The sequence below is a fragment of the Malania oleifera genome, chromosome 2, assembly GCF_029873635.1.
Source record: "Malania oleifera isolate guangnan ecotype guangnan chromosome 2, ASM2987363v1, whole genome shotgun sequence".
Classification (NCBI taxonomy): Eukaryota; Viridiplantae; Streptophyta; class Magnoliopsida; order Santalales; family Ximeniaceae; genus Malania; species Malania oleifera.
Window position 1 is genome coordinate 128,396,617 of NC_080418.1, and position 11,545 is coordinate 128,408,161.

The following is an 11,545-nucleotide window of genomic DNA, read 5'->3' on the forward strand; positions in this document are numbered from 1 at the left end:
ACATCAAATTGAGACCTAATTGAAAAAAATCCTAAAAGTCAAAAGCCACTAACCATAGTTTACTTTCCATTCTCTTTGTTAATTCAAATTAGATAATTGAATTGTATGTTAACTAAACTGTAATCAATGAGTTTGATTCAGTTTTGGCTCGAAAATCACAAACCAAAACAATAAATTCAGTCTGGCAATCGGCGATTAAGTTTTGTTACTCAGACCATGAACATCCCTAGTCCTAATGCCCCTATTAGGCCCCTTCTTTTCTTTTCATTCCTTCTAATAAAAATAAAACCTTCCTTTAAGAACTTTTTTTCTTAGGATCCCCTTTTTCATTCCCTTTAATTTTGGCACTTCAATAAGATGATTTGATTTAGAGTGACTAGGCTAACAAAAATCTCTATATCTATATTTTGTGCAACCAAAATAAGAGATCAGACAAACTTAAGAGAAATTCTTAATCCATTCACATGGCCTAGAGGTATCCCGACCTTTCATCCACCCATTAGATTAGGCTAAAACATTTTATAAGTATAAAAACCAAATAGTAAAGAGACAATTACACTCTTACCCTTCTTATGACCCAACATACTAAACCTAAAATAAGATAATATTATTGTCAATCCCTTTAGTTTTATCAAATCTTACAAAAGTCAGTCATCCTAGATAGAAGTTGCGCTAGTGCATTTGAACCACGCACAATTTTGTATACAATTTTATCCGAATTTTCCAACCCTAAGAACAAAATAAAAGCCATAGCCATACAAATCCTTGTCAAATGAATTATTTTGTGTCTAGCATCTTTATTTTGAGCTCAAAATCTTGAGACTTGAAACTAAAGGGGGAGCTGCTCCAATTAGGGTAAAAATAAAAGTATTCTTAAAGGGTGCAGTGCTCCAATTAAGGTAACCATAGGAACCCCTAATGCCCTAGCAGCCCTCCCACCCTCCCTTTTGCCCTTTTCACAGATTCCCAATGAGAAATGAGGATTGCCTTTGTCAAAAACCTGGTAGTAGTGTGGCTGTAGAAGCTACTGTGAATACTATTATTCTGACCTAAAAGTAATTGTTGACCAAAGCATGTGCACAATATATGCAACATTTCAGCAACTTTTTGAACCCTAAGATTTTATTCCATATAGCAAGAATTTAGGGTTGCATTTGCTTCCATTAAGGTGAAAGTGATTTTCTTTCACACATAGTCTGCTAGACCTTCCCATGCAGACACCTTATCTGCCTGCCTTTGTTAAATGTTGCTATCACTATATTTCCGGAAAATTATACAGCATACTCAAAGGACTTTGTGTCAAGGTGGGCCCATTGAGACATTGAAATAATGAAAAAAGCACTTATTTTATGAAATTATTTCAAAATTTAGGTCATTCTTTGATATTTTTTTGTTTCAAGGATATGAAATGGGATAAATCGAAAGACTCGTCATCATTGATCTCACGATATTTTTTTAATCAGCTTAATTATATAAGCAGAATATACTTTTTTTAACAAAAAAAATAGATCTTTTAACGTTTCAAAAAAAAAGATATGGCTAAATATTTAAATGTAATGACATTTATACTCTCCAATAGTCCACCATCGTCTAGATACATGATCCATGCATCTTCTCCTCAAATTTATATATATATATATATATATATATATATATATTTTAACAAGACTCAAATTTGATTAAGTCAGAAATGACATTACCATAGAAATCAATCAATCAATCAAAAACAATATGTACAATTTTTAACATCAACACTATGTATGTTATGATGGTAGTATTCGTTGAACCAGCGGGGCATAAAAAGAGCAAAAAGCTGGGTGGCTCAGTGCGTGGTGGTGGTGGTCTACAGGGGAAGGGTCGCTTCTGAATAGAATCCACCATAGAATGGTAGGTGAGGAGACTGTTTAGAGACCTTCCACATGGGAAGAACAAGGCATGGCCAGCCAGATGCACCAAAAGACAGCCAAGCCATTCCATTCAACAAGAACCATCCAACACGCATGTGTGATGACAAGTCAACACACTTAGAATCCTACTTGAGATTATGTTTGAAGTTTGATCTGGAAAACACAAAAGTCGCCTATTTTATTTATATAACAGCAATACATATTTATATATATATATTCTTATATAGTTTCTCAAACAGCAGGGTGGAAAATGGGACCCCCTCACAACCTTTTTTTCTTTCTTTTATTAAAGCCCACATAGGACATGCTAACTTAAAACTTCTACAACAACACAACAAAGGAATGGAAAGTAAAGGAAAGGGAAAACACCATAATCTGATGACATGTTTGGACAAATGGAAGTTTACCACCAGAGGAAGGAGGGGTGGTAGAGGAGACACCATGCACAAAGACCCTTTTCACTGGCACCAGAATTGAGCATTCTGCTGCTTTGGCATTGGCATTGGATCCAATGCCACGCCGCCCTGTAAACCTTCTGAGTAATCCACGGATCCCAAATTGAAGGCAGACCCAAACATCAACTGGAAACTGTTCTCATTTGGGTTTGTCTCGAATGGAGAATTCGGAAACATCTGATGATTCATGGTTTTGTTTGCTTCTTCAAAAATGTTACCCACACCCACAGAACTGGGTCCTTGAACACGGAGGAACTCATGGTGTTGTTGAGCTTTTGGCTGGTGCAGTAGATTTTGTTGTTCTAATCCAGTTATGTTGACAGTATCTGCAGCAGTCTTGTTTCCTTGAACATTCGAATCATAGAACGACATAAGGTCACCAATAGTTTTTTGTCCATCTTCTGGAACTCCTACCCCAGATAAATCAAAGTGAGGAGTTGGGTTTAGCATTGGAGTTGCCGGCTTGGAGTGAACAAAGGATAGAGGGAACAAAACAGGTTTGACTTCGTTGGCATGAAAATTTGTAGCTGCTCCAAAATCTGGTGAATGGCTTTGATATGGGCAAGTCAATTGATGATTGTCCCTCGTGATCCTGTCAAGAAAGCCAAGGCGAAGTTGACTGTGAGGGCATTGAAGGAACTCACACGTATAGATCTTGTGATCCATCATCAGGTTTAGGTCTCCCAATGACTTCCTCTTCCCAACGAATTCCGAGTTGTTAGTGATCTCTCCCTTGACTGGATAAGAAGGCTGTGGAGCTGGCAGCCTCTCTCTGGTTCGCTCCATCCCCAGATGGGGCAGATTGAGATTATCAGGTTTGCTCTCCTGCACATCAAAGCTGGGTTGATCTTCAGACCCTTCAACATCATATTCGCTGCTATCATTGATGACAAAAGACCCACTCCCACTGCCAAAGGATACAGGAGGGCAGCTATCAGGGTAGAGCTCTTGAGCCAGAGCCTCCTCCTGATTAATGATGGCAATCCAGGTGGCACTCTCCTTAGCAGTCATTTTATCCTGCAAACACTTAGACTGCCTCACCAGCTTGCGAATTTTAGAGATGTCTGGGGACATGTGCTTGATCACAGCTGTAAGAACACCAACCTTCCATGCTTTCTTCAAATCATGAGGCTTCTTGTAAGGTGGAGGTCCCTGATCCTTGGGCAAACCCAGCTGAGGCCACCATTCCTCATTTCCAGTGGGCCACCATGGTGGAGGAATGCCTTTCTCCAATGGAAACCGCCTCTGTGGGGGGTCACAATGCTGCATCAGTGCCGACAACAGTGAACCAAGAGTAGTGTCTTGCAACTCTTGCAATGTGTGCGGAGTAGGACCAATTGAATTGCACCCTTCATTCTTGCCTGGTATTGAATTGGCTGCTTGGTACTTGGCTATAGCAGCAGGGCCGTTACGATCAAATCTTACCCTCTCCTTCCACCATTCTCGAAGATTGTCAGATGCACCACTCACTGGCTTCCCCTTCTCTGGGATAATACCATAAACAAAACCCTGTGCTTTACAAACTTCCATCATCTTCAACATGTATTTCAAGATCCCATCTTGTGCCCTGGACATCTTCTTCCTCCTTGCCTGCTCTTGGGACTGCCTTTGCTTTGCAACATCAACTCCATCCTTGCATTTATTCTGCTCCTTAAGCCGCTTCAGGCGCATCTTGTACCTCCACACCTTCCTCTCAAGTTCATCCGCACCAATCTCCTCATCAGTATAATCATCCTCAGCAGCCGCCTCCAGTTCAGTTTGCGAGGCAGGCACATCTGCTACTACCCCACCAGCAGCGGCCGGTGGAGCAGAGAAGAATTCAAGATCACCACAGAATCCCATATCATCAAACATCATCATTGTTCCAGGCAGGACACTGCAACTCAAACACCCAACTCCCAAAAATATCAAGGGGGCTAAAACTGAAAATCTAGGAATTCCCTGTTTCTCTGGCCTACCCAATCTTTAGAGCTCTAACTACAGGATATCACTCATAAATTACTCAAATAGCATGATCATCCCACCTGTACAAGGATAAAGTGAAAAATAACAAAACCCAATAAGCATAATGTCAGTTCTATGCTAAAATCAGACAACAGGTATTAGATTAAAATTAACACTGCTGGACAAATTTTTGAATGACTAATTATTAAACACAACAGGAATTATCTTGAGGGGAAAAAATTGCTCTGCAAGTAAGAACGCACATACAAGGGGGAAAAGAGAGAGACAAGAAGACAGTCCACCTTATTTTTTGCCTCGAAGAGAAAAAAAGAAACTCTACAATTATGAACGCACATAGATACAACGGGAAAGAGAGGAGACACCAAGACAGCCCTTCAGATTTTACGCCTAAAACTTTAAGAAAAAAATGGAAACAAGTGCCAATTTTTGCAGACACCATCTTTAATTGAAATAATAGAAGTTAAACATTTTTTGATAGCTCCGAACTAAGAAATAGCATGCGCAATAAGTTCTTCATGTATGATCTTTTAACAGTTGAAGATTTGGGGTTAAGCAAGAAATACCAAAAATTCAGCGAGGCAGCATGCAATCAGCCTTGAAAAACAATTAAACATCCACGACTTCCAAATGGAAAAAATTCAGTGACAGAAACCAATCAATCTTCTACGATGATAAAAACATCTCGACTTAAAAATGGAAAATTTTGTTTATAGCACAGAAATGGGAAAATTCCAGCAACACGGCAAACAATCAATGTTATACTACGATAAGAAAAATTTCCCGTAACACAGCAAACAATCAGTCCTCTAAAATGATAAAGTCATAAACCCCACCACACCCAGTCCTTCATCCAGTGAATCGGTCAGATCTCGCAATCCATAAGACATACAGAGACTCTGTCCCAATGAAAGTTTTTTTCTTGGCCAGCCAAATTTCCGAGAAAATTGGCGAAGAAAATTTCCAGTTTCCCCCAAAAAAAAAAAAAAAAAAAAGCGCTGAAAATTGGCCTGGTTCTGGGCAACTCGGATATAAAAACAACCCATATCTTCTTTCAAAACCGAAGTAAATTATAGAAACAAAAAGGCTAAGCCCATAAAACACATGTTCTGATAAGGAAAATAATGAGAAAATTATAGCCTTCCCGGAAATTCAACAGGGTTCGATCAAAAAAGGAAACCCAAAAAAAAAAAAAAAATTAAAACAAAAACTCAGAACAGAATAGCAGGAGAAAAAAATCAAATCACCAAGAAAATCTCACATAACCCGGTAGAGAAAAGATAAATTCAGCCACTCACTACCTGCACAAAGTGCGTCATCAGAGCACGCATGCAGTCGCAAAGCCTATCCTCTCGTCCACGCAGTAGCTCCGGGGAGATGCATGAGCCCAGACAGAGCGACCGAGAGAGAGAGAGAGAGAGAGAGAGAGGGGAGGATCTGGAGAGAAGGGGTGATGGTGGGGGAGGCGGCTTTCGTTGGCGTTATGTATGAGAGAACAAACAGTAGTGGGGCGATGTTAATTTCTTAATTTTTCACTGAACAACAGTGAAAAGCGGGGGCGTCGGCACTGGTCGAGGACCCATGGTGTGGGGGAGGGGGTGCTTGGGAAGTGGGAAATTTATAAAAGAAAGTGGGAGGATGAATTCAATTCAATTCCGTGATGTGGCTGTTTTTATGACGACATTTAAGAGGAGAAGTGTTTGGTTCGCGTCTAATGGAGTGTCCTCCTTCTTTAAGACCCCTCACTTGGCCACCCTTCGTGAGTCTTTGGGAACTGTGATTGCATTTACTTTATTTCACTTTATTTTATTTCATCCTTCATTTTTTTATTTAGTGTGGGAGTAATGTCCTCAAATTCATTTTTCCCAATTGGAAAATAGTTAAAATTTTGTGCGCATCGCTTAGAAAATTAAAATATGTGAAAATGGATTACCGTATTTTTTATATAATAATAAAAATAAAAAATAGCTTTTTTAAAAAATTTTATTTTCGCTACCCTTTGTCATCGTGGTCGGCCTCGAAGGCGACAAAACATTAAAATCAAACGAATTTGAAATTAAGTAAAATTATCAAGTGTTGACTCTTGTTTTATTAGTCAATTATAGCTATGATTAAGATTTAAAGCGTCCATGTTAATATTTTTTTGTATTATTTAATAACAAAGATTAAAAATAATATTGGGAGCTTTTACGCTGTGCCGAATACCTTATACGAGCGAGTATAATTTTAATCGCTTTTTGAGTTTTTAAGAATACAAACATTATTTTTACACCAAGAATTTTAGGAATATTTTATCAAATTTTCATTTTTATTTTTTAGAGAAATGACCTTCGGTGAATATCTAGAAGAGGAATATCATTCCAGTGCGTATTTATGATTTAAAAAATGTTACTCATGGTCTAAATAGACATATAAATAAGTTCAAACTACAGTACACTTTTTTTTATGCCAAAAGTTGAATTAAGGTGAGTAAACCAAAAACTTTCTATTCGTAAGTGGCCATGTGGGTATTCTCTCTTTCACATCATACATGAGTACCATCTAGGGTAAATTTATTTAAGGAGAAGGAGCTTTTGTTAGGGTTATAAACCAAAAAGCACTTAGCCAAAGAAGTTGTGAGCTTGCTTTTTTAATGAATTGTTTCAAATTAATATTAATATAAATATGAATATGAATATAGACATAACGCACCTTTAATTGTCGGCACGTGTTTCTTCTTTTTATTTTGTTTATTAGCAAGTATTTACCTAATCATATGGCAAGAACGCTGCTCAAGAATGGCAAGTATGAACTTAGAGATAGTGAGGTAGTATAGTAGAATAAGAACTCTAAAAAGTCAATTATCGACTAAATTAAGATGAGCTATTTGGTGTGTCATTCAAGAAATTGAATATGGTATACTCATCCCTTACGCAATGATGTAATTAACGAAAGGGAGAAAACCATTCGCCTATTGTTACTTTTATGGTCAATGGTAGATCTAAAACCTGCCGTCAGTGAGGATTGAATTTCTCATACATAACACACTTTTTATTTTTTGTTATATTATAAAATCAAAATTTTACAATTATTTATTTATAATCATAAACTATTATAACAAAGTTATAGCATTAGAGTCTTAATCAAAAACAAAAAAAAGTTGACATTTTCACTACATTCGAATATTGAATTGTTCTACAAAGTTGTTCTATATAAAAAAAATTTTCCATAAAAATATCAAATTAATATGGTAAAAAAAACCCAATTTAGGATTCATGTCAAATTAAAGAATTTAAAAGAAATTTAGGAATCTAGTTCCAAACAAAGAATTTGCCCATGAAGATAAGAAATTAATTCATGTGGCAAAAAATAGCATTTTAGGGTTCATGCAAATTGGGGCTTTTTAATAAATAACACAACTAGCCAAAGCCTCTCAAATTTTATGGAATTTTCATAAAATATTTATAAAGAAAATAACATTACCTAAGACTAAAGTTATGAAATCAAATTTGAATCGGGCTTCAAGGATAGGGGCAAGGGTAACTTTAGGGTGGCATGTGCAAGCAATAAGGGTTTTGAGGAAGATGAGCAGAAACTACCACGCAGACAGTGCAACATCGAGGGACTCGACCCAAGACAACTCGATTGCGTGAGGGATAGCTGAAAGGAGGAGGAGGCTAGGAAGGATTGTTAAGATTGAGGGTTAAAGACTCTAACCATGGAGGCAAAATGCAAATGGACTACCATGAGAGTAAGGGTTGCGATTGGTTTGCGTTCATTTTCCGTCGATGCCTCTTTTTATTTTTCTTTTTTTTAAGAAAAAATTCAAATGGTCCCCAAAATTTATTTATTTAAACATAGATCAAAGCAAAAGTAAGTTGAGTAGTTGCAATTACCAAAGCCTTCCTACTTTAATCTCAATTATATATATTGACATACACACACACACACCATAAAGGGTTTTTAAGGCAATTGAGCATGAGCTCTAGCCACACTCCAACAATATAGATCCACCTTTAATTGTGGTTATTGAAAAATACATATAAGTCGTGCTTGAAGATTAACATAATTCGCACTTTTGTAAAGAGATCTAGTTTGTTTTAGTAGTTTGAGTTGGGTGAGAATTGGGGCTTCCAATGTGTAGCTGTGTCCACTATAAAGCAAGAGGAAAAGAAGATTAATTGTTGGATTCATGAATATTTTAGAAATCTTTAAAGAGGCCTATCTCTTTATCTTTTATAGGAGCTGATAATAATATTATTGTCTATGAATTTATGCATAACCTAAGAAAAAAAAATTAACAATGGCTATCTTGCTTTTAAGGGGGACCCTTAAAATGCATACAATAACTGAGCTAACTAGAGATTCTTGAAAATTTATTCTTAGTGGTTTTTGGATTTTTGCAGAGTCGTATAAATTTGGTCATAAGCTATATAAAGAATTCTTCTACCTATACTATGGAGTGGCTTTGAACCCCCCATGTTTCTCCTTAATATAACTTGATACATGAAGACCTCGTTTACTATACACTGATAAATGTAATTTGTATAAAATTATATGACATTTTGTTGAGAAAAAAAGTTTGAGATAAAGATTGAAACCCCATTAGATGTTTCTTTTTAAGAAGATCTTGTATTCTTTTGCTTATTATTAACAAACAACGTATTGCTTTTTTTTTTTTCCCCCAAATATTCTAAATCTAAAAAGCTCACACTATTATGAGTACTCTTCATGGATATTGTAATCCTTTATGAAAATATATTTAGTTCTAAAGTCATGACTTCTTTGAAGGGACTCACGGAATAGCCCTAAGATCTGGTTATAGTGCATACGGATAACAAAATAATAATAATAATATGATCATGCAAACCCTAATTACGTGATTAGAGTGATACCTGCGAGATCTATTTATTTTGATCCCGAATATGCAAGTACGAAAATGAGCTCTTGAAGAAGATCAGAAATCTTTTACTGTATTCCTTGAACAAGCTTTGCTCCTAAGAGAGTGGACTTGTAAACGGCTGCTAGGGTTTTCTTCTCTCACGAAAAATGTTTGCCGCTATGAGAGTTCACTCGCCTCACCCTAGCTACTGAATGAAGTGCATGTATATAGGCTACAATAGGGACCTCTAGGAAAATATGACTAGGGCTTCCCACGTAATTAAGAATTCATAATCCGACTCAAATTCATCCTTAATTATGTTAATTATAATTCATACCACTACAGAATTATAATTACACTCCCTATCATATTCGAAATTAAATTTCGAGCTCCTATTATTAAATTCTTATTTATCTCCCCATTTAAAGATTACCGATACTCGTATATTAAATTAAATTACTGACAATTTAATTAATTGACATATTAATTTTTTGAAACTTTCCACTTAACTTATTTGATGTGTCGGATTCAAAATCCATCTACAGGGTTTGATACAATCAAAACTTATAAGCTTCCTTAAGGGGGTATCATCAATCTTGATACCAGGACGTGAATTCCATCAATAATTAATGTTCACCATACACATAATGTCATCACTCAACTCACTGAGTTTTTTTTTTTTTTTACCCATAAAAAATCTCACTCTTCCATGAATCAAAGTAATAAACATTATATGCACGTGTCCAATAATCATATCAGGTTTAAAAGCATAAACACTCATAATAACCATGAGGTATTAATTATTTTATATACTCAGTATAAAAAATAATTACCCAAAGACGGTCATATTCAATACACACAAAGTGTACTAGTAGAAGGAGTTGGAACTATACCATTTCTAACAGTCAAGACAGGCCTATTAAAACCTTGTGCTGTAGTCCTACCAATAGTGTATCCAATTTCATTTAAGATTGTGAACAATAAACTTATACTTTCTAAGAACTGATGATCTAATCTTCTGTATATAAGTCGTACTCTACACACTAGATCACCTACTATATAGAATAAAAGACACACATGCATAATCATTAAATAAATAATGTCAGGCAAACATTACTCACAAATATTCTCATTAAAATGGAATAACTGAAGTTATTAATAAATACTAAAACTGATTACATAAAGCATGTCTTTCAGTATAAATCCCTAACAATCTCCCACTTAGACTCAAAGCTATGCTGCCATACATCTCACTCCCATTCCCTCCACATGACTATCAAAAGTCTTACCTGGTAAGCTCTTTGTAAACAAGTCTACCAGGTTGCTTGCTGATGCAATCTTAGTCACCATCACATCACCTCTCTACACAATATCTCATATCAGGTGATACTTACACTCGATGTGTTTTTCCCTCTTGCGGGTCCTGGGTTCCTTTGAGTTAACAGCCGCCTCGCTATTATCATAGTAAAGTGTAATAGGTGATTGTATCGAAGGCATGACTCCTAGATCCAATAGAAAGTTCCTGAGCCAAACGACCTCCTTGGCTGCCCTAGAGGCTGCCACATATTCAGCCTCCATAGTAAAATCAGCAACACATGATTTCTTGATACTCCTCCAACTAATGGCTCCACCTGCTAAGGTAAACACATTTCCCGAGGTTGATTTTCTGGAATCCTTATCTGACTGAAAATCTGAGTTTGTGTACCCAATGGGTACTAGACTATCTGCCTAATAAACCAACATATAATCCCTAGTCCTCTACAAGTACTTAATTATATGTTTTTACCGTAGTCCAGTGTTCCCGCCCTGGGTTAGACTGATATCTACTAACCATGCCTACGACAAAATAGATGTCAGGTCTAGTGCAAAGCATAGCATAGATGAGGCTTCCTACTGCTGATGCATAAGGAACTGCCTTCATGTTCTCTACCTCAATCGGTGTTTTAGGACACTGATATTTGGATAGAGAGAATCCATGTCTGAAAGGGAGTAACCCTTTCTTGGAATACTGCATTCTAAAACGGGCAAGAATCATATTGACATAAGTAGCTTGTGATAAGCCTAACATCCTTTGCTTGCAATCTCCCAAAAGCTTGATCCCAAGGATGTGACTAGCTTCTAAGTCCTTCATGACCAATTGTTCGGATAACCATACCTTAACTGAAGATAATACTCCCATATCGTTTCCGATGAGTAAGATATCATCCACATATAACACCAATAATACCACCATGTTTCCATCATACTTTTTGTATACACATGACTCATCAAGGCATTGATCAAAACCATAAGATTTAATGGCTTGATCAAAATGGATGTTCCAAGACCTAGATTCCTGCTTAAGTCCATAAATGGACTTC

General features: G+C 36.6%; 1 protein-coding gene across 1 annotated transcript; it reads right to left on the reverse strand.

Moving 5' to 3' along the window:
* Nucleotides 1–2,061: 2,061 nt before the first annotated feature.
* On the reverse strand, nt 2,062–6,026 carry LOC131147795 (ETHYLENE INSENSITIVE 3-like 1 protein). The gene is made up of 2 exons (XM_058097371.1): nt 5,626–6,026; nt 2,062–4,386 (listed from the first exon to the last, which is right to left on the reverse strand). The coding sequence occupies exon 2, from the start codon at nt 4,220–4,222 to the stop codon at nt 2,366–2,368; it is 1,857 nt and encodes a 618-aa protein (XP_057953354.1). The 5' UTR covers nt 4,223–4,386; nt 5,626–6,026; the 3' UTR covers nt 2,062–2,365.
* Between the last annotated feature and the right edge of the window lie 5,519 nt (nt 6,027–11,545).

Coding starts and splice junctions, on each gene's coding strand:
- LOC131147795 (XM_058097371.1), bottom strand. CDS start 4,222: ATGATGATGTTTGATGATATGGGATTCTGTGGTGATCTTGAATTCTTC.